The 25,097-nt window shown below is 41.9% G+C and overlaps 1 protein-coding gene across 3 annotated transcripts; it reads left to right on the top strand.

Moving 5' to 3' along the window:
- The first annotated feature begins 1,391 nt into the window (after positions 1 to 1,391).
- On the top strand, positions 1,392 to 23,459 carry ldb1b (LIM-domain binding 1b). Of its 3 annotated transcripts, none has more exons than XM_063476749.1 (11): positions 1,392 to 1,859; positions 15,053 to 15,155; positions 16,600 to 16,644; positions 16,875 to 16,950; positions 17,039 to 17,141; positions 17,221 to 17,393; positions 18,720 to 18,842; positions 18,925 to 19,008; positions 20,153 to 20,276; positions 20,369 to 20,517; positions 21,275 to 23,459. In XM_063476749.1, exons 1-11 carry the CDS (start codon positions 1,832 to 1,834, stop codon positions 21,503 to 21,505), a joined length of 1,239 nt encoding a protein of 412 aa, XP_063332819.1. In that variant the 5' UTR covers positions 1,392 to 1,831; the 3' UTR covers positions 21,506 to 23,459. The 3 variants fall into 3 exon arrangements, with proteins under 3 accessions (XP_063332819.1, XP_063332818.1, XP_063332820.1); XM_063476748.1 differs by lacking the exon at positions 1,392 to 1,859 and adding an exon at positions 9,237 to 9,356; XM_063476750.1 differs by lacking the exon at positions 1,392 to 1,859 and adding an exon at positions 12,254 to 12,585.
- The last annotated feature ends 1,638 nt before the right edge of the window (positions 23,460 to 25,097 follow it).

The following is a 25,097-nucleotide window of genomic DNA, read 5'->3' on the forward strand; positions in this document are numbered from 1 at the left end:
CCCTGGTTAGGGACCACGAGTTTACAAGATATCAAATGCCAGGAAAAGACCACAACCATCCATGTAGGTGGCACTCAGCCACAAAGCCAATTTGTTCCAAGTTTAAGTATAATATCTATCTAAACTTACAAAAAAGAGGTAATGTGATTTTCCTCAAATTACTGGGTTCTGGGGCTTTGATCAAAAGCAGACATGCATTTGTTGGGAACTATTGTCAGCTGTGGATTAATACGCATTTAGTTTCAAACTGAGTATTTTGGAGTAGCAGGGAAGTGCACTCAGGATAAACTGCAGAGCTCATGTATAACTACACGGCTCAGTGATGTAGCTTAATAGTTCTTTGGCAGAGAGGAAAAAATACTTGTTAATCGCAACAACTCGCTGTCAGAGTCCTGTCTTTTATTTATTTATTTTGGCAATTAGAGTAGGATAGTACCTGATGTGTCCTTAAGCGGTCAGGTGTCATGTCGCTTTTAATGTGGGCCTAACTACTCTCTCCTCCTGACACAAACTTGAGCATCTGACCAAGAAAGAGAAATGACATAGTGATGGAGGGAAGATTAGGGCGAGATGGAGGCAGTGGGAGGGAAAGGTAGAATGGAAGAAAGAGTAATAAGGACTGAGAGAGAGAGACAGCGAGGGGGGAGGGAAGGGCAGGAGAGATAAATGGCCGAGTAGACAGGAAGATGAGTGAAGCGAGAGAGCAACACTGTGTGACATACTGCAGACAGGAAGACTAACGGAGCGAGAGAGCGGATGGGTGAGAAAGGGAGGCGAGAGAGAGGGCGAGAGAGAGGAGGCATGTTAGTTGCATCCTCCTCCCTTTTTCCTCACCCGTTTCCCTCCCCCTGCCTGTAGCAGACCTTCTCTGGATGGTAACAAGCCACTCAGACAGCTGCAGCGCACAAACACACACACACAAACACACACACACACACAGCCAGATTTCCTGAGGATCATTTAAAGCTTCACTTCTCTACGTGTGTGTGCTCACGTGTGTCTGTTTGTGTGTGTGTGTGTGTGTGTGTGTGTGTGTGTGTGTGTGTGTGTGTGTGTGTGTGTCATTGTAGCAGCAGCAGTAAAAAAAAGGGAAAAAAACAGTCTCTACATATTTAAAGGAGGGAAAAAAGGGACCCACATCACATGGTTGTTATTCTCTCAAATCTGCCTCTCAGGTCACTTTGACAGTCCACTCTCTCTCTCTCTCTCGCCCTAGCTTACTCGCTTGCTCGCTCACACACACATTCGCACACACACTCTCTCCCGCTCTCTCTCTCTAGCACTCAGCCGCTCATTCCCTCCCTCTCTCTTTCTCTCTTACTCCCTCTCTCCTCCCACCTGAGCTGTAATTTGCAGGGCTGATGAGGGTGAGGGCAGAGCAGAGGCAGGAGCAGTATTCTCCTCACTCGATAACACGCACTCACTTACACACTTGGACACACACTCGCAGTGTGATTCACAGTGTACAGCTACAACTGAGAGAATCTGATCCTTTGTGTGTGTGTGTGTTTGTGTGTGCTCTTTTTTTAACCTTTTCTTCCCCTCTTTCTCTCTTTTCTCTTTTCCTCCCTCGCCGTCACTCACTCACTCCCTCCCTCCCTCACTCACTCACTCCCTCTTCTCTCTCTCTGCTCCCTGGCGGTGTGTATATGTGTGTGTATGTGTCTGTGTGTGTGAACCGTGGGGATAACAGACGCTCATGTGAGCAGCCTCAGTGGCGGCAGCAGTGACTGGTGAGAACGAGGAGAGAGAAGAGGAGAGGAAGAGAGCAGGGATAACAGAGCCACCACCACCATCATTCTGATCGGATTCACACCAGACATGTGAGAAGATGTCCGTGGGCGGCTGCGCGTGTCCCGGTAAGTAGCTGCCGTGGTGATGGTTGTCTTTAACGACAGCCCTGCCGCTGCTGCCTCTGCTGCTGTTGTCAGCTGCTGACTTTTTCTGGTTGTTGTTGTTGTTGTTGTATTTTGGTTGGTGAGTGCAGCGGCTGCTGTGGCGTGACCAACTAGGGCAGAGAGATGGGGAAAGAGGTGCCCCGAGGCCCTAGGGCTCTGTTTGCAAAGGCTCATGGGAGGTCACCCTCTGCGATGGCTGATGAAGTGCAAAGAAAATACTAGGATATATGCAGCAAACATGCATTCTTCTTATCATCTTACTCTTTTAGTTTCAAGATCAAATGCTGAAGATATTTGCTTGGGGCGCGCACATCTGTGCATGAAGTTGTTGCAGTGGCGCCACTAATGCAACTTCTTCCTCTTCCTCCACCAGTTGTTGTTCTTGTTGTTTCTGCTGTTGCTAATGATGCTGATGCTTTCTGACTAATGGCCCAGGTTAACAACAGAGTCCTTTATAAGTTACTCTCTCATCCAAAGTGGAAATCTGACAGCAGAGGTAGCGGAAAAGAAGAGAGGGGGGAAAAAAGGATCAAAGTGTGACATTTAAAGGGCAAAGATCAGTGGCATGAATCAAAGGCTTGCATGATTGATTTTGCTCCTCTTCTCACAGAAGAGTTACTAATGAATGCTTGATGTTTCGTAGCTCACACAGGAGTATGCTGTTTAGGATATGTGAAGAGGGAGATGAGGGGATGCTTCTCTTGCAGGTACAGAAGCAGTTTTTATCACTGATATCAAAGTGGGGAAAAAAGTGCCCTGCTACATCTGTGGGACGTGATTTTTTTAAAGATTCAAGTCTTGTTCTTTAACCAAAGCATGGATGTATAATAGCCTTGTTACGGAGCTTTTTACCTAGAAGTTCACAAAACAAGGTCAGCAAGTGCACAGTCGAGTGGGAGAAGGGCAGACGCTGATCTTACTCTAACACAATTACTTGCACCTCTCTCTGTTCGCTGCTGTTTTCTGTGACATCTGAGGCTTCTTCATTCATGTTAAATATCTGTCTTTGGGGTTGAAGAAGTGTCAGTCATATCGCCACAGTCGTAGCTTCATAGGCCGTTTTCATTTTGCGCCATGATAACAAAACAGCCCCGCAGTCCGACTGTTGTATGTCACCATTTTATTAAAATTGGTTGAAGTTGAGTATCGGCTACAGGGCTTCTGGGAACAGAGCCACGGAGAGCGACCTGGAGGGAGTAATATCCGTCATATTAGGCCACCATATTGAGAGGTGTGCGACTTCTGAGGAACTCCCTGCAGTCCCCAAACAGTTGTGTTTAGGTGTGGGACGCCTGACAGCAAACAGATAATTCTTCTGGTTTTATTGACTTTAATCAGGCAGAGGTGGAAAGAACAAGAGAAATAAAGGTCTAGAAATAAACCCTGCACTGCTCAGCCTCAGGCAATATATTATTAAGTGTTACAGCGATTTATGTAGCACTCCTGATAGGATGTGTAGGACATGAAATATAATCCTATAGCTGCGAATGTATTCATAATCATGATAGATGCTCTCAGAATCTGCTGCTGTATAATTCTCAGCAGCAGGAGAGGAGGAAGGAAGTGTGATAAAGTTGTGAGCTGCTGTGTGTATTTATGTGCGTGTGTGTGTAGGGTGCTGCATAACCCTGACGTGGCCTCCTCTCTTCTCCTGCCTACCAGGCCACAGCGGCCACAGTGGTCAACCCTCAAACAGCCGGGATGTGGATAAAGAAATTTAGCCAACCACTCATCGAGTATCATATTTCCCTGGTGCCAGTCTCGACTTTAGTCATTAGAGAGATGGAGCACTAACTGGTCCCATGTTTTGCGGTCTGGAAACTCTTTAGCATTGCAGATTATTTTAAAGGCGGAAAGTTTCGGAGAAGCAAACTGAGAGACAATGTCAGCTCGTCTTGGCTTGTACAGTTGCAGCTTGTAGACAGATGAATAGGAAGAGACACGACTGAGGATGACGGATCAGAAAGCTGGATAGTATAGAAACATGTTGGCAGACAGATTTGGTATCAGCAAGGGCAAACTCTCTAGACGCACCAGATAACAATTTGTCTGGAGCGCACAATGGTACAGGGAATATGGTGCATCAGAGTTTTCGCGTGTGTGTGTGTGTTCAATCATGTGTTTTCAATCTCTGCGCAGCGCTCCGTGTTACAAAGGCAAACGCTGCCACCTCAGCCGTTAAACAAGCCTGCACAGCAGAGGCGAGAGCATTTGTTTAGAACCGGGCCTTAGCTATCTTGTGGTCAGATTGCATACTTAATCAACGTGGTCATGGAAATTTCCAAAAAGATGTATGACTGCACTCTTCTGCGCTCCACTTTTGCTCTCATATTGTTCTCTCTGGTGTTCCCCTTTTTGCTGTTGGCTTTTTTCTGTTTTCTTTTGTATTCTCTTTTTCATTTTCTCCTCATTTTTCTTTTTTTTCCTCACTTAAAAAAATATTATTGACAAAGTAGCTTCTTGTCTGGTGACATCTTTCACTTTTCAGCTCCTGGCTTCATAGATGTCGACACATATTTAGCAAAAACCAAACTTTAAAAAGACAAGACAACTGTGCAATCTTACTTTCTCATGCACATCTGGTGACCTTAAAGAATACGTGCGATTAATACAGCTTCAGTCACTCACACAGATACACATGTATACACAACATGAGGTAACTGAAAACCAATGTAAACACTGCCTCCTAAAATGGAACAATCACTTCCATTCATTCAAGTCAACTTCAAATGAACCCAAAGCTTGACCCTAAAGTGACGCTAGTTAATTTACACGCTTAAGTTGCCAGCCTCTTTATATAATTAAAACACGATCAGAGACTCTGTGAAGGCTGACTAAATACAACAGCATGTAAAATGTGAAACTATATAATTTCTGCCTTTTGGTTGCTTTCGTCTTGTTCTCTGTTGTTTACATTCCTGAGCCGTGTTCAACGCACAAGGATCCTCCCCCTTCTTGTGTGGGCTCACAGTTTGTACGTGAGTGTGTGCGTGTGCGTCTGGATGCACACACACAGCATGTGTCCTGACATGTGGATGACATAAACAGTGGGCCAAAGTGTGTGAGGGAATAACTTTACTAAATGGTTATTGTGTTTTCTGCTTGGAGATCAATTAGATGACTTCATACTAGTTTACACTGACCTTACAATAAAATCCACACTACTCTGTGCCCCCCTCACCTCTGTGACATCTCCCCCCCATACCTCCCCTGTCTCCCCTCTCCCACACAGTTTCAGTCTGCACTGTGTATATACCTTCATCCTTCTTTCCCCTCTCACCCTCCCCTCAGTCCCTCTCTTTCTTTGACTCCTCTGATTGCTAGCGTATGTTGGCTGGCTGGCTGGCTAGAGTGGGGGAAGCGGTGGGGAGGAGTAAGGAGGGAGACGGGGAAAGGGAAAGAGAAGGAGAGAGAGCGACAGAGAGAGAGAGAGAGAGGGAGAGAGAGAGAGAGAGAGAGAAGGGGGAAGGGACTGTGCCCTCTCATGCAGAGAGTCACATGGTGTCCCTGATTGGAGGAAAATGAGTAAAGACTGCAGCTCTGGCTGAAATGGCAACAGACAAAAACGCACAAAGGCTGAGCTGTTTAAAAACGGGTTGCACAACAAGAGAGCCTGGAGAGGAGGAGGAGGGTGTGACAGAGGGGAAGAGAGAGGGAGTGAGCAGACACCGAGGAAAGATGTGGATTAAGGGAGGAAGAGGAGGAGGAGGAGGAAGCAGGAGAAAGGAGGGAGAAGAGGTGATGGGGGGGGGGGCAGAGTGCAGAAGAGCCAAGAAAAGAGAAGCAAGTAGGAGATGAACACTGTAGGAGAGGGAGGGAGATGGAGTGGGTGAGACAGAGTGAGAGAGAGAGAGAGAGAGATCAGACTGTGTTTCTATGTTTTCTGCAAGGCTGAGCGGTGACGTGATTGGCTGAGGGTGTGTGGGGTGGGGGGGCAGACCTGACTCTGAGATCAGAGACAGACAAAATGGCTCCCAGAGAACAGAGAACGCAGCATCAGGGCACTGTCATCTCCACTCACACAGCTGCCAGCTGACACCAGCCGCCGCCACACACACTCTCACGCACATCTGTCACACACACACTTAAATCTAAGCTACCTGCAAAATGCCAGGGAGAAAAGGGGGTGGCGGTGTTGAGGGGGGGAGTACAACAGTGAAGATGATGGATAATAATATAGATCATTAAGTTACTACAGCACATGCATGATTCTTTTGACACTTAAAGTAACACACTCATATAATATATTTCAATGCCAAACTGGCTCACGACTGAGCCTTTTCCTGATTTAATCCCTTCACCTCTTGGCCTGTTATAACATGTGACGCACTTGCCGCTGAACTTCCCAGGTTGCAGTGTGTCTGTGTTTGCCTGCCAAAAAGATCCTGAGTAGGGAATTCACCCAGTGAGTGACAAAAAAAACCTGTAGGGCAGCATGAAAACAAAGACACTGGCTCACCGTGGCCACGAGAGGGCGCTGCTATCAAAGGACAAGCTGCAGATTGTAGGTCAGTCCGAATTTTCCACAGTGATTTCTCCTGACTGTAAAGCAGATGAATGAGTGATGGATCTCTGCTGAGCAACAGCAGATCCATTTATATTCAGTGTCGCTTGTTTTGATTGTCGCACTTTTGTTTTCTCTCGCAAATGAGACGCATCAATAACAATTTCCCGTCTGACAGTTGAGCTGTAGGGTGCAAGAGATTCAGATCGTTTAAGTAAAAGCAGTCCAGTCCTTTCAAAGTAAAAGTCCTCACTAAAAAAATGTACTTATAGTATTTAAAAACTATTTATTTTTCCTAACAAAATATCAATAGTCCCTTTGTTAAGCTTCATTATTTTGGATGGGGGATGTTAACATTATCTATGATTTAATAGAGAGAGAAATTAATAATTTATTAATATTAATCCTATTATACATTTTTTTAATTAAATAATTTTCTGAATGGATAAAATAAGCTTACTCAAGCTTTGAGCTTTACAATATCTTTTTTATTATCTAAATCTGAACACAGAGGGAGAAAAATAAGACCCAGTTGGGACTTAAGCTCCACTGAAATTAGTTTTGTATTAGGGGAAATACACACGTACACACACACCCTCTTCTTGGGGTCTCCTGTGATTTAAATACATAAGTCAAAATTACTTATCTTTAGACAGTTATTTCTAACTTTTGATTCCAGTGGTTCTTCATGTAAAGAAAGATTACAAAAACACCCAACAAGATATAGTAAAGCTGTTTTGTGATTAAAATTCTAGAGTGAGGCTACCTGTGCACATCTTTGACCAGGTGATATAGAAGCAGAACCTGATGTTTGTATTATCTTGAACTGATGTTAAAAAAAAAAATCCTCCAAACATCAAACATATTCAGTGAGCAGCAGTTCTCTGGGCAAAAATGCCCTGATAAATATTAGGAGAATGGACAGAAGGGTTCAAGCTGATATGAATGCAACAGTAACTCAAATAGTCGCTTATTACAACCAAAGAATGCCAAAGAGTATCACTGAATGCACAACATGCCAAACTTTGAAGCAGGTGAGCTACAGCAGCAGAAAACCCCACCCGTTGCCATTCCTGTCAGATGAGAATAGGAAATCTGAGGCTTTGATTTGGACAAGTTGACCAAAATTGGACAATACAAGATTGGAAAAACATTGCCTCCATTTCTGCTGCAACAACAAACAACATGAAAGCATGGATCCACCCTGCCTTTTACCAACAATTCAGACTGCTGCTGGTGGTGTAATGTGTGGGACATATTTTCTTGGCACACTTTGTCCCCTTACTAGCAGCTGAGCATTGTTTAAATGCCACAGCCTACCATCTCCATCCCTTTATGACCACAGTCTACCCATCTTCTGATCGCTGCTCCCAGTAGGATATCATCCCATGTCACAAAGTCAAATCATCTTATAGTGGTTTCTTGATCATAACAATGAGTTCACTGTACTCTAATGTGCTCCACAGTCATAGAATCTAAATCCAACAGAGCACTTTTGGGATGTGGTGCAACAGGAGATTCACATTATGGACGTGCAGCAAATGTGTTATCATATCAATATGGACCAAAATCTCAGAGGAATGTTTCCAGCACCTTGTTGAATCCCAACAAACTGTCTGAGCAGTGTATATTGCACAAGATACACTTGTATCCCACTTAAGTACACTTAAGCAACGGCACACTATAACAGTGTGGCAAAAAAACTCTGACAGTAGACTGCTATTAATCTCACAGTATTGTCATATTGTCCAACTTTGCCTTTATGTAATAACTAAGTACAACTCTTGAGATTAGGAATCTCTTTTGTGAGCGTGTCCTGGGCCCAGATGGGATGCTGTTCAGTGGCAGAAGTAACTAGAGAAAACCCTCCCAGGCTGAGGGAGATCATTTGAACTCCACAAAGAAATCCTCTTGCTGTGAGCCACCATGCTGCTAATTAATGTGAATGCTACTTTCTTCTGTTGTACATTTCTCTGTTGAGATAAGACATTTTGCTTTAACCCTTAACCTTGAGTCCATTAAAATAACTACAGCTGAAGTTCTGCTGCAGTTAAGTGTCTGCAGCTCTTCTGGCTCACAGTCTCTTTGATCTAAAGCTGGCCACTGTTAGAGCTCATTCCTCCAGAAAGTGGCAGCTTGTCTTTTGGATCTTTTATCAGAGCTGAATCAGACAGAGAGATCTCTGTCCCCCCCCATCTGATCCAATAATGGAGTAAAGAGGCCTGAGCTGCCAAATGTATCAAATCTGGCAGGCAGACACCAGTGAAACGAGCCCCAGAGACATGTAGCTAGCTTCCGTGTGGACAGTGTGTGCCACTGATGTGTCTAAAGTACTTATTTAATATTGTGAAGTGGGAAAAGTCGAGAAACAGTAGGCATGCTTTTAGCTTTGGGAAAGAAATGCAGTGAATGCTATCTATGAAAAGAGGAGTGGTTCTGTTTTCATTCCTGTTTGGGGAAAAAACGGAAAAAACAGCACTTAACTGATGTCACTCATTCTCCAGTTGGAACTCATCTTTGAGCTGGGATCAGCTCGGTCAGGGCTTTTTCTGCAGTCAAACCACACAAAACTGTCCTGAGATCAGTGCTTAGGATTGTGCTGAAGGGAGGCTGGCGGGAATGGTTCTTATCAGAACTCTGGCAGATGCATGTGCAGTTGAGTTTCCTGTGGACTAGTAAGTGGAAGTGGCACATTGCACACATTTGCACATGTGCATGATAGCATGCACGCACACACATGCACATGCGAGGCAGACACACACACACAGACTGTAGGCATCCTCCTTCCCCCTCCTCGTGCCCCTGAGCCTGACAGTCTGGACATGGAAGATATCAGAGAGAGGGAGAGGCATGAAAACACAGACTCAGGCTCCTAGTTAGATCAGTGTGTAGCTGTGAAAGTGCATTTGTAGGTGACAAAATGGCGATGTCAGAACAGCTAGAGTCTGAAGGAGGTAAGTCTGTCTTGCTGACCTTTTCCTTTTTGCCTTTCTCACAGCTGACGAGGTAACAAAAACCTCTGAGGTCAAACAAAACGGTCGAAAAGAAGAATTTCTGATTTGTCTTTTATTTAAAAGCAAGAACTAGCACAGCATATCTATACCAAAATGCTGTACAAGTTCAGTCTCTTACTCTCTTTTTATTGACTTTAACAAAGGTCAATTTAAACAGGTTGCACTTGTGGGTTTAAAGTGTAGGCTTAGTGAAAACACCATGTGTGCCTGCTTTGAGCACTTATTATACATGGCTTTATGGCTTTAGGTGTGAATGTTTAACTGTAGGAAAATGAGGCAAGCTGACGAAGCGAGGGTTGGGCAGATCTGTGTGAGTGTACCCGTGTGCCTCACTGGTTGGGGTGCTGGTTAAAGATAAGGCTGTCCCTATGCCTGAGAGCAAAGGAGATGGTGTGTGTAAGCCCTTCAAGCCTTATCCTGACACACCTCCCACCCCCACCTCCTCTCCATCACCCCACCACGCACACACGCACTGGGGATTAACCCCGTCATGTACCATTTCAATGGGTGAGCTTGGGGAGACACACACACACAGGATTAACCCTTGTGTGTCCATTTCCATGGATGTTTCTTAGCCTCTCTCTCTGGTTGTGTCAGCAATGATTGCTCATGTTGCCATAGTGACAGGGGCCAGCCAATGTAAGATAGGCAAATCCACATAAGTCACCCACAACAGACACTCTTAGCTACAACAGACTACACCTCCCCCTGGTACTAGATACACAAAGATGCTGCCAAAGGACTGACAGCAGCCTCGTGAGCTGTGAAGAGCTCATGTCACAGGCTTACCATGGTCAAACCAATATACATAAAGTCAGCCCGGGCATCTTTGTTGCTGGTCGGGTGAGAGACAGGCCTTATAGAGGCTTATCCTCTCTACATGCCTGGCTCTGGGAGACAGTGCACTTCACCATACTCTGGATTTCATACATCAGAGTCTACAAAGAAGTTCATATTTGAGTTGCTGTCTTCGTTTTGGGCATATAAGAGCAGCAGATCCCGGCAGGATAGATGTCCAACAAACAGATCCATCACTTGAAAAACACATACAAGTATTTTAAATATATAAATGGAAAAAAGCATAAAAATAAAAATACAATAAAATGTATTACACCTAGATTCAGTGTATCAAAATGCCAGCATGAATTAAAAAATATAACATAGTAATAATAGTAAAAAATAATCTGGATGAAACTGTGAGAATAATGTTTAAAAAAATGTGCAAAAATTGCATCTTTACTTATATCTACTGCACACATTTAAATGACTTATAAGTAACTGAAAATTAGATTTTTGTATTAAAACTATCATGTATTTATATCCTGTGTACACTGAAATAATGAATCATGGAGCAACATGTATACGGGCACACAAACTGCATACCACTGCAAATACACCACAGTGCAAGTCCGGTTCAGGATAAAATATTACACCATCAGAGCAACAAATAGGATTTTAAATATCAGACAGGGGCAGCAAGTCATAACCTACTGAAAGAACTTGTTTAACTGATGCTTGAAGTTTAAATTGTTCTGCATACCAAAATGTGTAAAAATAAACTTAAAAAAAAAAAATCACATTTCTACTCATGTCCTCTTTGGTTTATATATTTCCAGTCATTTATATGTGTTATCTATAGTGCAGTTAAAAGGTGAAGATGAACGTAATAATAATAATGATGATGATGATGATGATGATGATGATGATAATAATAATAATAATAATAATAATAACAACGATGATGATAAATGTTATTATAATGTTGCAATAATGTAATATTACTGATCAGCACCAGTGTTTAGTCTCACAGCATCCTCTGTGAAGACCTGTTTACTGAGCAGCTCGCAACAGCGGCTTAATTTATGAATAAATCATTTATGAAACATTGTTTTCACTCCCAGTGTGCATGGGTGGTGTATTAATGAGAACCGTGTTCGTGCTGGTGGCTGTAACAACCTAAAGAGTGCAGCAGGAGGGGAAAGTTCTTTAGTGGGTGAAAGGAAACTACTTTACATCCTCGATATGGGATAATCTGTCTTTTCTGTCCTTTGGGGTTAGATGCTGTAGATCAAATAGTTTGCATGTTAGATATGACACTTGCATAAATATGGAAAAATTGCTGTTCTAATACTGCTTGTTCTTTTTATATCACAACTTTGGACATATGGGTGAGATCTCTGCTGGCTGTGATCTGAATATCTGATTATTATTTGAGGCGATTTAAGCAGATTTAGAAGCCTGTGGGATTCTCCTTTTGGCTTAGTGCTTTGTGTGTGTGCGTGGATCTGCGTGTGTGTGTGAGCGCAGACTCAGAGAGGAAAAGAGGGTAGAGATTCCTGATGTTAAGGGATTTACTCGTCCACCTTGGGCAGTTCAGCATACAAACTGAAAGGCAGAATTAATTGACAAACTTATTCTGCTGTCTTTAAGTGTAAATTTATAAGATCTTGGTGTACTTTTGACCAATGGGACTGCTCCACTGCAAATGTATGTGCATCACATTTGCATCCTGCTTGGGTCCAGGGTCTTGGTTGTCACTGCCTCAGCCCAAGCTGATTGCAGCAAGCCTATGTTCACTAATTAGGTAAACATGACAACCACTTTGCAGTCAGCATGATCTTTGTCTCCACGCTCATCTCCACTGAGTTGCATTAGGACAATTCTCATCTGTGTCAGTTACGAGGAAGGGATATGGGATGCAGGGAGGAGGAAGGGAAAAATGCTTACCAGACAACCTTTATGTGCAGTTGTGCATTAGTGGGGGGAGGAGGAGCAGAAGTGGGAGAGGGCGACTGGCGGTGCTGGGCAGAGGAGAGAGGAGCAAATGCATTGCAGAGGGAGAGGAGGAGGAGGGCCTACAGCTATTGTTCATGTCCTCCCGTGAACAAAGGGCTCATCGGGGTCCATATGTAAACCCACAGCAGGCTTCAGCCCACTGACAAGGCCTCATGCGGGACAAAACATAACCGACCGACTCCCGCAATTTAGGCCTTATTCCGTTTGGAGGAGATTTTTTTATTGATCCAATTCAAAGGGACGTATTGTGTGGGTACGTTGCGTCCAGCCAACCGCCGTCCAGCGGGCCTATCCGTTTTTACGCACGGAGCGTACACACGGTCTATCAGCACGGATCTGTAAACATCAATTTTCTGATTGGACTTCTTTGCAGGTAAAGGGTCGCCTTTCCCCCAAACACACTACTCGACTCTAACGTTTAGCTTTTTTAGCGTTTACAGTTGGTGTAGGAACTGCCGCCGGTGTAATTGCTCCTCTTTTTGAGTGCTTTTTCGTTGCGAAGGGATTTAACGCTAAGGCGTTAGCAGGAAGGCTAAAACCAGCTAACTGGTTACAAACAGTTTTCTGACTAGCTGACGTTAGCCTACCCTGCAGGCCTACGAGGCAGTGTTGTACACAGTCACCGTCGCTGTGGTTGAGGGGATCGGGATTATGTATTGTGTCTTGTTTGTTCACATACATGTATTGCTTTTCAGATTATTATTGTTTGGCGTTTTGTTGTTAAGCTCGCTCGAGTCCCGTAATAAATTTAGCCTAGCTAGCAACTATGTGCTAGCTTGGTGCCATTCTAATTGCCTTTGTAGCCGCACAACTCTACATCCAATCTTCTTTAGCAGTTAAATTTATGAAGTATAGATGCCGAAATAACCTAAACCGGTGTCACTTTACGTTCAAAGTTTCACAATATGGTTCAGGTTAATCCGGCTCACAAATTCCGTTTGGATACTTGTCCCTTATACCAATCATGGTGGCAGTCTTGAGTGGCAGGAGTGCACAACCACGACAGGTTATATCCCCATTTAGAGGAGACTTGATCTTGTGATGTTGGGTGGATTTTTGGCGGCTGAGCATGAAGAAAAGTCAATAGTTGAGTGTTTTTTGGCATCCGTGCCAGTTTGACAGATGATCTGCTCTAAAAGTTTCTGTCCACAAGCAGATGTGTGTATGTTTAATGTGTATGTTTCTGTCGACATTGTGTACTGTGTGCTTGTAAAAGAGAGGAACACGATTCCCAGTGGAGGAAGTGGAGTCCAGCTGATGTGATTGTGACTGCCTGTCATTAACCGCTAACGGGAGAGGAGAGGAGCTAATGGAGCTCTCAACAACTAATGGACACACAAAGAATCGATTATTTATTTATTTATCAGTCTTCTGGTGGTGCATCCAGCCCATAGCATAGTGTTGCACATAGTAAACAGCTTGTTTTTAACTCGATTTGAAGCCAGGGTTTCAGATAGATGAGTGTTTTATTGCCTTTTCTTTTTAACTTTTTAGAAAGATGGAAAATGTTTTATGGCTCTATACTCTTTATGGAAAACTTTTTTTTTTATTAATTTACCTCTGGGTCTGTAAAAGCTGTGATGGCTGCTGTTATTCACAACATATTTGGAGTGCAATTCCTCCTTTCACTAGAATGGATTTCATAAGGATGCATAGATGAGTGATTTATAGGAACAACATCCTAATGTGTGTGACTTTAAAGGTTAGGCAGCCTCTGTCTGCCCACCTCACCACAGTGTGTCTGCAGATATGTGTTATGAAGTGTTACTAGTACTTTTTACTGGTTTAACTGTTTACTATACATCTTACGTCACTGTATTCTCATTTCATAACAAACTTTCTTCTGAGACAAGTCCCCCTATTTGGTTATATCTTTCCTTCAGACATACAGTGACATAAATATGTTTAATATGCAGAGACACCACAGAGAGATATGAAGGAGGTGGGGCTTCACCATGGTGACGCAGAGGTCGTGACCCAGAGGCCGCCACGCCTGGATGGCCTTTATAAGAGAGCCAGGCAATTAGAGTAGAACAGGGACTGGATCTTTATGTGTGTGTGTGTGTGTCAGTGTCATCATCAGTATGTTTTCTCTTGTGTTTGGGGTTCCTTCTGACTTACTGTTTAGTACTTCATGGTAAGGCAGCAGTTTCTATGATAGTGCAGCATGAGGCTTCTTCCATTGTGTTGTTTTATATTTTAATGCCCCAAAAATGAGCCATTCAGGGAAGACCATGGAATGAGTGCAGTTAAAACTGGACCATACTGGTTATTTCAGGCTGATTAGGCATCAGAGATGTAACAGTTCTCCACTTTTTACTTTGGTTTTCAAAAAAACAATTTTTAGCACAATTTCAGTTATTCAATCATGATTGGATCATGGACCAAAAAAGAAACTATGTATTTATGTATCTCCGCTTCAGTTTTTAGCCAGATAATCTTTAAACATGACAACTTTACCATACTAGCATGCTTGAAGTAGGTAAGGCAAGATCTGATGCCGTATCGTGGGCCTTTGCATTTTTTCTGTCTCAGTATTACAGATTCGTACAGCCCTGTTCGACATCATCATCTTTGGTTTTGTTGGTTTTTTTCCATAACCTCAGCTTTATCGATATTGAAAAGTTTACTTTTTTTCAGTTAATTAATTTTTTATCTTTATCTTTTGTGTCTAAATTTGTCATGCTTACTATACACACGTCATGTTCTCTGTCAGGTCACAAGTTTTCATCTGCCATAAGTTAAATATAATAATATATATTACAAATATATATTGTAATATATTTGAACCCCGTACACAAAGCTTTCTTTTTCAACATTTGTCGTCACTTCTGTTCCAGGCTGTTCCTCCAAGTCGTTCAAGCTGTACTCCCCCAAGGAGCCCCCCAACGGTAGCACTTTCCCCCCTTTCCACCCCGGCACCATGCTGGACAGAGACGTGGGGTGAGTTTCATTTCTGTGCTGTGTTTGTAAAGCTTGCCAAAAATTAGTCTAGCTGACTGCTTATGGGGCCAACTGTGTTGTTTTTAAAGTATGTTTTCTGTTAGCTGTCAAATGTTTTTCAAATGCTTCTGTGCATTCAAACTGTCACAAAGTTTTTGCAGCGCGTTTACAATAACATAACAAGTTATCAACTTAAGTAGCATTATCCTCACTTTAGCTGTCTCAGCTCCGCTCTACAAACACGGCATAACAGAGACGAAGGAAATCTTGTATCTTTGAAAATGCGTAATTACTTTAAGCCTTTAATTTAAAATCAAACCAACAGATAGAAATCCTCCTCAGTCTGTTTTCCCACGTTTTGTGAGGGATCAGTGTAGCCACTCAATGCTTGCACATTCATTTCAAAGTGTGTAGAGAGATGAGCACATGCAGTAGGTGTGACTGGGAGCACATCAGTGTTGCAAGAGTGTGTTATATTAGAGTGAAGCTGGCGTGAAGCGTGAATTTTCCTGGGAAATTTTAGTTCAATATTTATTTAATCCATCCATTTTTATTAGTTACTTATGGTACTTACGGGCGAGGGGGCACAGCCTATCCCAGCTGAAATGGTCAATCACATATCAACACAGAGAGATGACACACTCACGTCCCCATCTATGGCCAATTTAGACTCGCCAATTACTGTAACATTCGTGTCTTTGGTCTCTGGGAGGAAGCCGGAGTACTCAGAGAGACTGCACACAGGGATTGGGAGAACATGCAAACCTCAATTAATAATTGAATGCATTATGCTTTAAAAAAGCGTCAAGCCTTGAGATCATCTATTGGCATAATAATGTAATAACTGAGTAATGCTACCTTCCAGTATCGGATCCTAAATATAAGCCATTTTTCAAAGTGTTGCATACGTTGTACAATATTACCACGCACTGATAAAACACCTTTAATATATGAAGGTTTATTCCTTGTATTTAAGTAAAGGGGGGCCCGCTGATCTTCTGTCATTGAGTAAACATTTGCATCAGTAATGCTGTAATCCAGAGTAGAAAAATGTTATTCATTCATCGTTTACACCACGAATTATAAAGGCAATTACCTGCTGAGCTACTTTGAGCAATGTTTAAACCGTTAACTGCTGTATGAGGTGAAAATTTACAGCCAAAAAATTGCATTGAATTGTGTAGCTCAGTAAAGTTGGAGAATATAGTTTTTTTTTTTTTGGTTGTTTTTCCACCCGTTGTCATTTTGCAATATATAATTAAATAAATCGGCTGCAGTTGTTGATTGTGTCTGTGCATTTGAGAATTGATATTTACCGTCTCATCCAATTTGTGCCATGTTTGGCTCATGTCCCGGGGTTGTAAAGGCAGACTAGCTCCTTGAGGAGAGCATATTAGCACTATAGCTGAATGTAATAATGTCTCTGTCTCCTGTTTCTCTACAGCCCCACTCCAATGTACCCTCCCACATACCTGGAGCCAGGAATAGGGTAAGACTACATTGTTTCCCATTATTCCAGACAGGTTTAAAAACTGTAGTAATACAGATAAGATGGTGAGATTTTTTTTCCTTATCTTAATTGCCTAGAGATCTTGCAGTAAGACTGTAAGCCTCAACTGGGTTAAACCCTGCTAAATCTAAAGAATCTATGAGAGCGGTAACCCTACTGCATTTTGATGACTGTCAGCTTTTGTGTTCTTTTCAATTTGTTTCTTCCAGGAGGCACACACCATATGGCAACCAGACAGACTACAGAATATATGAGCTCAACAAACGACTACAGAACTGGACAGAGGTTTGTGTGCATACACAGCCACATACATGGATTCTAAACACCCCCAAAAAGGTGTTTAATGGATAACTTTGTCCTCTATACAACGTAGGAGTGTGACAACCTGTGGTGGGATGCATTTACTACAGAGTTCTTTGAGGACGATGCCATGCTGACCATTACTTTCTGTCTGGAGGATGGACCCAAACGTTACAGTAGGGAACTGTTTGGATGACACAAATCAGATTCAGATTTTCAGAATCAGATTTTTCAGATTCCAATTTCTCCTTACAGCAATTGGCCGGACGTTAATCCCGAGGTACTTCCGGAGTATATTTGAGGGCGGTGCCACTGAGCTCTACTATGTACTGAAACATCCCAAGGAGTCCTTCCACAATAACTTTGTCTCCCTCGACTGTGATCAGTGCACTATGGTCACACAGAATGGAAAACCCATGTTCACACAGGTGTGTATGTGCAGGGGATGTCTGCGGAGGTATTGGGGACAAATACAGCTGGTACTTCTAAAAACTGTGATATTTAAAGATGAAATTTCTGTCTATGTCCATCAGAGTAATTCTATTTCGAGACAAAAGTTGAAATACATAAAGTTGAAATGTGGAGATTAAAGTTGTTTCAAGAAAAACAGAGTTGGTGGAATCGTACTTCATAATTAACTTTAGTAAAAAGGAAGGAAACAATTTCTCTTTTAGCACGTAAACGTCAAAAAGGTGGTGCAGGAAGCTGCAGCTGCAGAAGGAAAAAAAAAAAAACACTCGGAAGAGTGGATTTGTACAAAATGTAATGACTGGCAGTGGACAGATGCAAGGATATCAATAGTTCCACCCTCATCCAATAAAGAGGATGTATGCTATATCACAAGACAGCTGATCAATTTGTTTCACCAACTCATCTAAACAAGGCATTTTGTAGAGGGTATAGAAATCTGTCTTGAAACAATAACTGTAATCTCCACATTTTGACTATTTCTCAGAATAGATTTTCATCTTTAATCTCGAAATTTCAACTTTATTCTCAAAGTGATCAACATGTTTTTTTTCTTAATTTGACCCTAATACCCAATAAGATATAAATTTAGCTTCTCTCACTTTAAGGCACTTTTCATCTGATTGGCTGTCCATTACAAACAGCTGATTGGAGCATCTGGGTTTAGAGCTGTGTCCCTGAAATAAACGTATCAGGAATATTTCCTCTTATTAACATACAGACACATAAGTTTAGAAATAAAATAAAAAATAATAAAACCGATTGTGCAGATCAAAAACTGGTCGCCTCCTCGAGTTACCTGCATGCTACCACAACATTAAGGACGTGGTTAGTTGCCGTTTTAATCAGATTTTATGAGTGTTTCGTGCATTCTGTCGTGCACAGAATCTCTGTCCCAGGCTCTCCGCAAGTGATTATTAACTTGGTTGACATTGCTTTGATGATAGATGTGACCTTCCCTTTCCACCTCTCTCCACTCTTATTTTGAGTATAATTACTGTCCCAAAAATGGAAGGCAACATGCAACTTTGTTGATCATGAAGTCTGCTCATACCATAGTCCTTTTCTGCAGACAACGTAAGGATTTGTTTTACTCATGTAGTGAGAATCTGATATTCTGTATAACAAGAATTATTTTTAAAAGTATTTTCGAAAAATTTCTTAATGAATTCCCTGCTGCAAAAACACTGTAATCTTTAAATGTGTAAACATGTAACCACTCCTGCATAGATTCTATTCGTCTCTCTTTGGTTGTGTACTAACTCCAGTTCTCTGATCTTCTGCAGGTGTGTGTAGAAGGGCGCTTGTACCTGGAGTTCATGTTTGACGACATGATGAGGATAAAGACGTGGCACTTCAGTATCCGACAACACCGTGAACTCATTCCTCGTAGTATACTGGCCATGCATGTGAGTGAATGCAGAGGAAGTAGGAACCCACACCGGCACACGCTGTTTGCTAGCTTTCTAATCTCCTTTCTATATGTTCCAGGCCCAAGACTCTCAGATGCTGGACCAGCTGTCCAAAAACATAACAAGATGTGGCCTGTCGAACTCCACCCTCAACTACCTCCGAGTGAGTACAGTACATGTGCAACATTTGGATTTGGAAAAATGTTCTTTCCTTGTGTCTTGATCGTGGTCCAGATGTAATTTCGTAAGAAAACATTTCCATCTCTGAAAACTTTACAGGATGTTAAACAGTTAATTAGGAACATTGAGTAACCTGCCAAACAGCAGCATATGTTATATACAGCATCACTGAGTAGAGTGAGAAGACTGTTCAGAACAGTTCCTGCTTTTAAAGCACTTTGAATGATTACCTTCTGGTTTATAAATGAATATATAGCTTGTAGTCAAGGTGTGTACAAACTGGAGACTTTATTTTTGGACGCTTTACAGATCCTGTGGGGTGACAACCAACATAAGCACATTGTGTTCATGTACAGTAAAGATACAAGAATGGTTGAAATGGTTTATTACTAAAAACTGACCCTGTATGTAGAGCGTTTTTGACTAGTAGTGGCTCTGGAGAGCATTGCTTTGCTTGAATCTCTTGTTTTACAAGCGTGGAGCTGCTGCTTGTTGGCAGGAACCTTTAAAACTTTAAGGGGATATTATAAGTCATCATCTTGGCATCATTTTACCAGCATCTATGTCTGCATAATTTACATTTCATTCAACAGCTATTTCCCCATTTGCTTTTAAAAAAAGTCTCTTCATCCTCTACCCGACTGTGCAAATAATCACAGCTGTTTATTAAATTTTGTGTGTGAGACATGAGAAAAATACTGCCTCTTTAGTTATTGGTGACATCCCGTTGCAGAACAGTAATGCTTTAAATGTTCTTGTATGCTTGACAAACAGGCCCAGTTGGATACTAGCAGGCTGTTTGTTTTTCTGCATCTGGCGTGCCTCTCATTTTAAACACAGCACGCAGCACCACCTCACATCCATGTGAAAATTGATTGGAACATGAGCTTTAGATGCCTCTGTAGTGATTAAGCCACTCTAACGTTGCTGCGAAGTGATAACAAATTGTTTTGCTTGATGTTTTGTCCCATCGCATTGTCTGATCTCAAACTTTCAAGTCAACCAGTGATGCTAATAATGCTGAACACCAGCTGATAATGCTGGTAATAAATCAAGCGGAGCATCTCTAATTACCTTGAAAAATGGGTAATCACTAACCTGTGGCATCTCTCTGTTCCTTCCTCTAGCTGTGTGTGATTCTGGAGCCCATGCAGGAGCTGATGTCCAGACACAAGACCTACAGCCTCAGCCCCAGAGACTGCCTCAAGACCTGTCTGTTCCAGAAATGGCAGAGGATGGTGGCACCACCCGGTAGGTGAACCGCATGATTAGATAGGACACACAGACACGTTGATATGTGGTAACTGGATGTGTAACTTTCTCTCTTTATTCCTTATCTGTAGCTGAGCCATCAAGACAAGCCCCTAACAAACGGCGGAAGCGTAGGATGTCAGGCGGCAGCACCATCAGTGGAGGAGGAGGAACTAACAATAACAACAACAACAAAAAGAAGAGCCCTGGTAGTGGCTTCCCACTGTCCAGCCAAGTTCCGGTGAGTGCTCTGGTGCCATCTAGTGTCCGTCATTTGAGCACACGTTATGGTTTTGCTCTTTGATAAACTGCTCCATGGATTTGCTAAGGAGAGTTCACATAATCGTGGCAACAAAAAAGCAGGACTCAATAAACCAAAGTCATTCTGTGTACAAAAATATGAGGACTGACTCAGATTCTGTAACCCTAACCCTAACTAAAACACAGTTGAAATGTCTTGTTACTGGCTGAGCTAGTAGAAGTACAAATGTCACTTTTAAACCCTCTCAAGTTTTTGCAAACACCTCATCAGGGTTCATTCTTGTTTTGTTTAACTGGAAGATAAACTTGTGCCATTTAATAAATTTTTAATATGGCTGGGAAAAGTTACTAATAGGAACCCAGGAAAATAAAAGCACTGTGCTATGACCTTTGGGTGAGTTCCATACTTTCATTTTCATGGTAGAAAATGTATTAATTTTCTTTAAATTCAGTTGTTGTCATTAGTCTATAGCCATTACTTTTGGAATTAACATTTTAGATGTTGCTTGACTGTAATCAGGTCAGAGCAAGTGTTGTAACAGTAAATACATCTTTATTATTAACAGCTGGTTGGTCAAAGTTCCTGCCAAAACTACAGCAGGTACAAATGAGAGGTGGCTTTACAGGGGGGGATTCAGAGGCACTAAATGCATCGCTTGTATGATATAAAATCGTATGCCATCTGTTCTAAGATATTCATGTGGTCTGATTGTTGGTGCTGTTTTGTAACTCCGTAGGATGTGATGGTGGTGGGAGAGCCCACTCTGATGGGAGGGGAGTTCGGCGACGAGGATGAGCGCCTGATCACACGGCTGGAGAACACACAGTTCGACGCTGCCAATGGCATAGATGATGAGGACAGCTTCAACAACTCTCCGGCGCTGGGCTCCAACTCGCCTTGGAACAACAAGGCTCCTTCCAGCCAGGAGAGCAAGAGCGACAACCCCACCTCACAGGCATCACAGTAGAGCCCAGAGCCCCGCATCCTCAACCTAACCCCTCCCTGTCACTCCTAGGCCCCCACCCCACCTCAATAGCCATGACTGCAACAGTAACAGTCCATCATCTGCTCTCCAATCCAAACACCACTGTAGCGCTCAGATTCAAGCACAGGTAGCCCGAGGGGGCTCGGACTGTTTTGCCGAGCTGGAGGAAGTTTCACAACTTTGATTATTGCGGTGACTTCCTGATAATTAGGCACTGTGTCCCACCTCTCGCTCCCTTTTCGTCATTTCATAGACAAAAAGTCCCATCTGCTCTTGCCAATTTTCAGTTTTGGATGGCAACCGGGTAGCACGAGTGATGATTTAGTCCAGGGGAGAACTGTGCACGCTAAAGTATCCATACTGAAGTTCACATGTAGGAACAGGTGGGGTGGAGGGGAAGGTGGCAGTCGGGCTTCAAGATGGTGGCGAGTCGCTTAGGGACGACTCGTCCACTCCTACGCTAAACATGCCTCTGGATTCTGGTCTGCTCTGCTGATGTGCGGGTCGCCCATAACGTTTGTTAATAGAGTGTGTGCGTGTGCGCTTGCATGCGTGTGAGTGTGTGTTTGTGAAAGTTTTGAGAAGAGAAAAGCAGCAGCGTGAGTTTAATGGTGGCTTTGCTGAAGCAGATGGACCAGGATTTAGAATCGGTATGTAAAACCATTTGAAATGAACACACTAGTAAGAGAGGTGAAATGTGGCACTAGGGAAACATCAAACACACAGACGCGTGCGCACACACACAACCACACATAATTGTTGAAGGATTTTGAGTCCCCCTAGTGCCCAAATATCTCTGATTAGACTACAGTGAATGCAGTCTTTCAAACAGAACATTGACAACACACACACATGCACAGTCTTACACACACACACACAGTTACACATTTTAAGAGTTTTTATACAGTATATATTTCCCTAGAATGTTTTTTAATTTGTATTAAACGCCTTCATTTCAATTGTTACTTTTTTATTTTCTACCAATACTGAAAAAGCTACAGACCAAGGAGCAACACAGGACTTTTATCCCTTCCCCCTCTAAAATATATTGTTTTTATCTTTTATGTTTATAAAAGAGAAATACTTTAGTGTGGATGTTTTTATTTTGTCTTTTTGTTTCCTTTTTTTTTTTTTTTTTTTTTTGGAGATTTGAATTTTTGTGTATTTGTGCTTGTATATTTAAGGTAGTAGCAAAGTTCTGTCTGACTGTAATAAAATGTATTCTTACTTAGATTTACCTAAAGCCATCCCAATCTAATGTAAAGAAACAAAAATAGGAAAAAGGAGAAAATTCATGAACCCGTCCCCTCTACCTTCCCACCTGCTCTCTTTCCTCCTCCCTCTTTTTTAAAAATGTGTAAATTACAACTCCCCCTGGGGGTACAATGCCACCATAGAGAGATGGTTTTACTGTTTATTTTCTTTAATTTATTCAGAAATTCAGTCATGTATTCATCTATACAGAAAGTGATTTTTTTTTCACTTAACATTCACAATTTTGTGTATTACAACTTGATGTCAAGTGAATGTGCTCGCTGAACTTTAGTTATCCGGTGACTTTCATGTTTCGTCACTGGCTAAACAGATTTTTTGTTTTAAGAAGTTTTCTGTCTAAATTGTCTTTATTTGTATTCATAACCAGAATCATACACATCTTCTTAAACCAGCCTCACATTGAGTTCAGTCTGCATATTTGGTAGCAATGCTGAGTCTGTAAAGTCTAATAAATGAACAGCTGAAGCTCTGTCATTGTTTTGTACATTTCCATTTTGTTACTGTTGAATCCAGCAGCAGTTATGACTGAGTTTGAATGGTGACTTGTACCTTCTCCAGACCCTGTAGGAAAATCATTGTTTGATATATATTTTTTTGATTTGGTTAGTTTCTGCCCTTGATAATTAATGTATGGTACCAATAAAAAGATACATTTTCACTTTAAAAAGCGTCTTTGTAGTTGATTTTTCTAAATTTTACACTCAAAACTTATTTAAACCAACACCGTTTTAGTTGCATGTTGTGTCCTTTTGGCTTACATAATTTTAAACAACATTATGTAGTGAATATTTGACAAACACAAAACAGCTTACCGTTTATTGAAAGCTTATTTTTGGACCAAACATACACACTTTACTTTGTGTCACATAGACTGATCCACTTTCATCTCAAGACAAGTGAGACCATATAAGCTAATAAGCATAAGAAAATGACTCATCAAACACATGATTAACTGCCTGGTTTAGAAAAAGTGCAGTTACAGCGATATGTTTCATAATTTCCGCTTTCGATCATAAGTCGAAGACTAAGCGGCATTAGATTGTTGTAAGAAATGCACTGGAAAAAACACCAATGCCCTTTTGTGCAAGTTTACTATTTTAAAAAACTAGAGGCCCTAACTGGACACTTTATTGGGCATGTTCTTTGGTATATCACATTATGTAACTTTATGTTAAATTACCTAAATTACCTAGAACCTGGAGTACGTCCTCTCTGGAAGTCCATAAAAATGCACCTTTTTGAATTCCACAGGAGGTGTTGATGCTCTGGGTTTCCTTTATGTAAACTGCCTTTAACAGCCTCTCTACATGTTTAGTATGCTGTTTAGTGGCGCAAGAATAAAAAAATAATTTAGGAATGGTAGCAAAAAAATTTTTTTAGTTGTCAATGTTAAAAACCCCCTCCAAATCTTCACTAGATTATTTTGCATTAGTGAAACATCTCAAAAACAAAACAAAAGCAATGGTGTTGCCCTCGTAAAGCTAGAGTTTTCTGCATACAACAATCATGAACCCGTCCCCTCTACTTTCATACAGTAGCCATAGATGCCCGGGGTGAAAAACAGAAAGCGTTGATGACAAATATTTTTGTTGCTCTCCTGCCTGTCTCCTTGGTAGTTTATGAATTATAGTACATCCCTCTTTTTTTTCTGAAACAGACCCCTCAACCCTTTAGAGCGCAGCTCCTGTTCTAGAAGTCAGTGTGAATTTGATCTGTCTCACAGGCTTGAAGCTGTCCTTCTGGGTGTCCAAAGCCTGCAGGTATTCTGCCCTACCGGGTGGTTAATAGCTGTCAGCCAAGTCTACATGTGCCCTGAAACACACATCTAAAATAACATTGATGGGGAGAAGAGAGAACCAGTAGGCTTCTGACACCAAGGAACCAGAAATGTTGCCCTTATTGGTGAGACAGATTTCATATCCCTTCAGAGCAACAACCAACAGTTCTGTCATTCAGGTTGTTCATCATCAGTCCTTTGTTTATGTAACAAAAAACCCCAAATCAACATCAATAATGTGCCTTCTTCACCCATTCAGTACCAAAAAGCTTTTTATTTTTTGTTTCCACTTGTATTTACAGAAGTCAAATCAAGAGGCTCACTGTGGATTACCAGCATCCTTCAGACATTTACACACACCCCACCTACCTACCATCATTATTTTTAAACAGGTATTTATTCCTCTTATAGTGCCACATGGTACCTTCACAGCTGTAAAGGCTATCGTTTGATCTTCTGCCGGGTCAAAGAGCAGACAGTTGGGACAGAATAGAAGATTTGGGGGGAGTCAATTGTCTTTGT

Source organism: Pelmatolapia mariae, linkage group LG6, assembly GCF_036321145.2.
Source record: "Pelmatolapia mariae isolate MD_Pm_ZW linkage group LG6, Pm_UMD_F_2, whole genome shotgun sequence".
In the NCBI taxonomy this organism is placed as follows: Eukaryota; Metazoa; Chordata; class Actinopteri; order Cichliformes; family Cichlidae; genus Pelmatolapia; species Pelmatolapia mariae.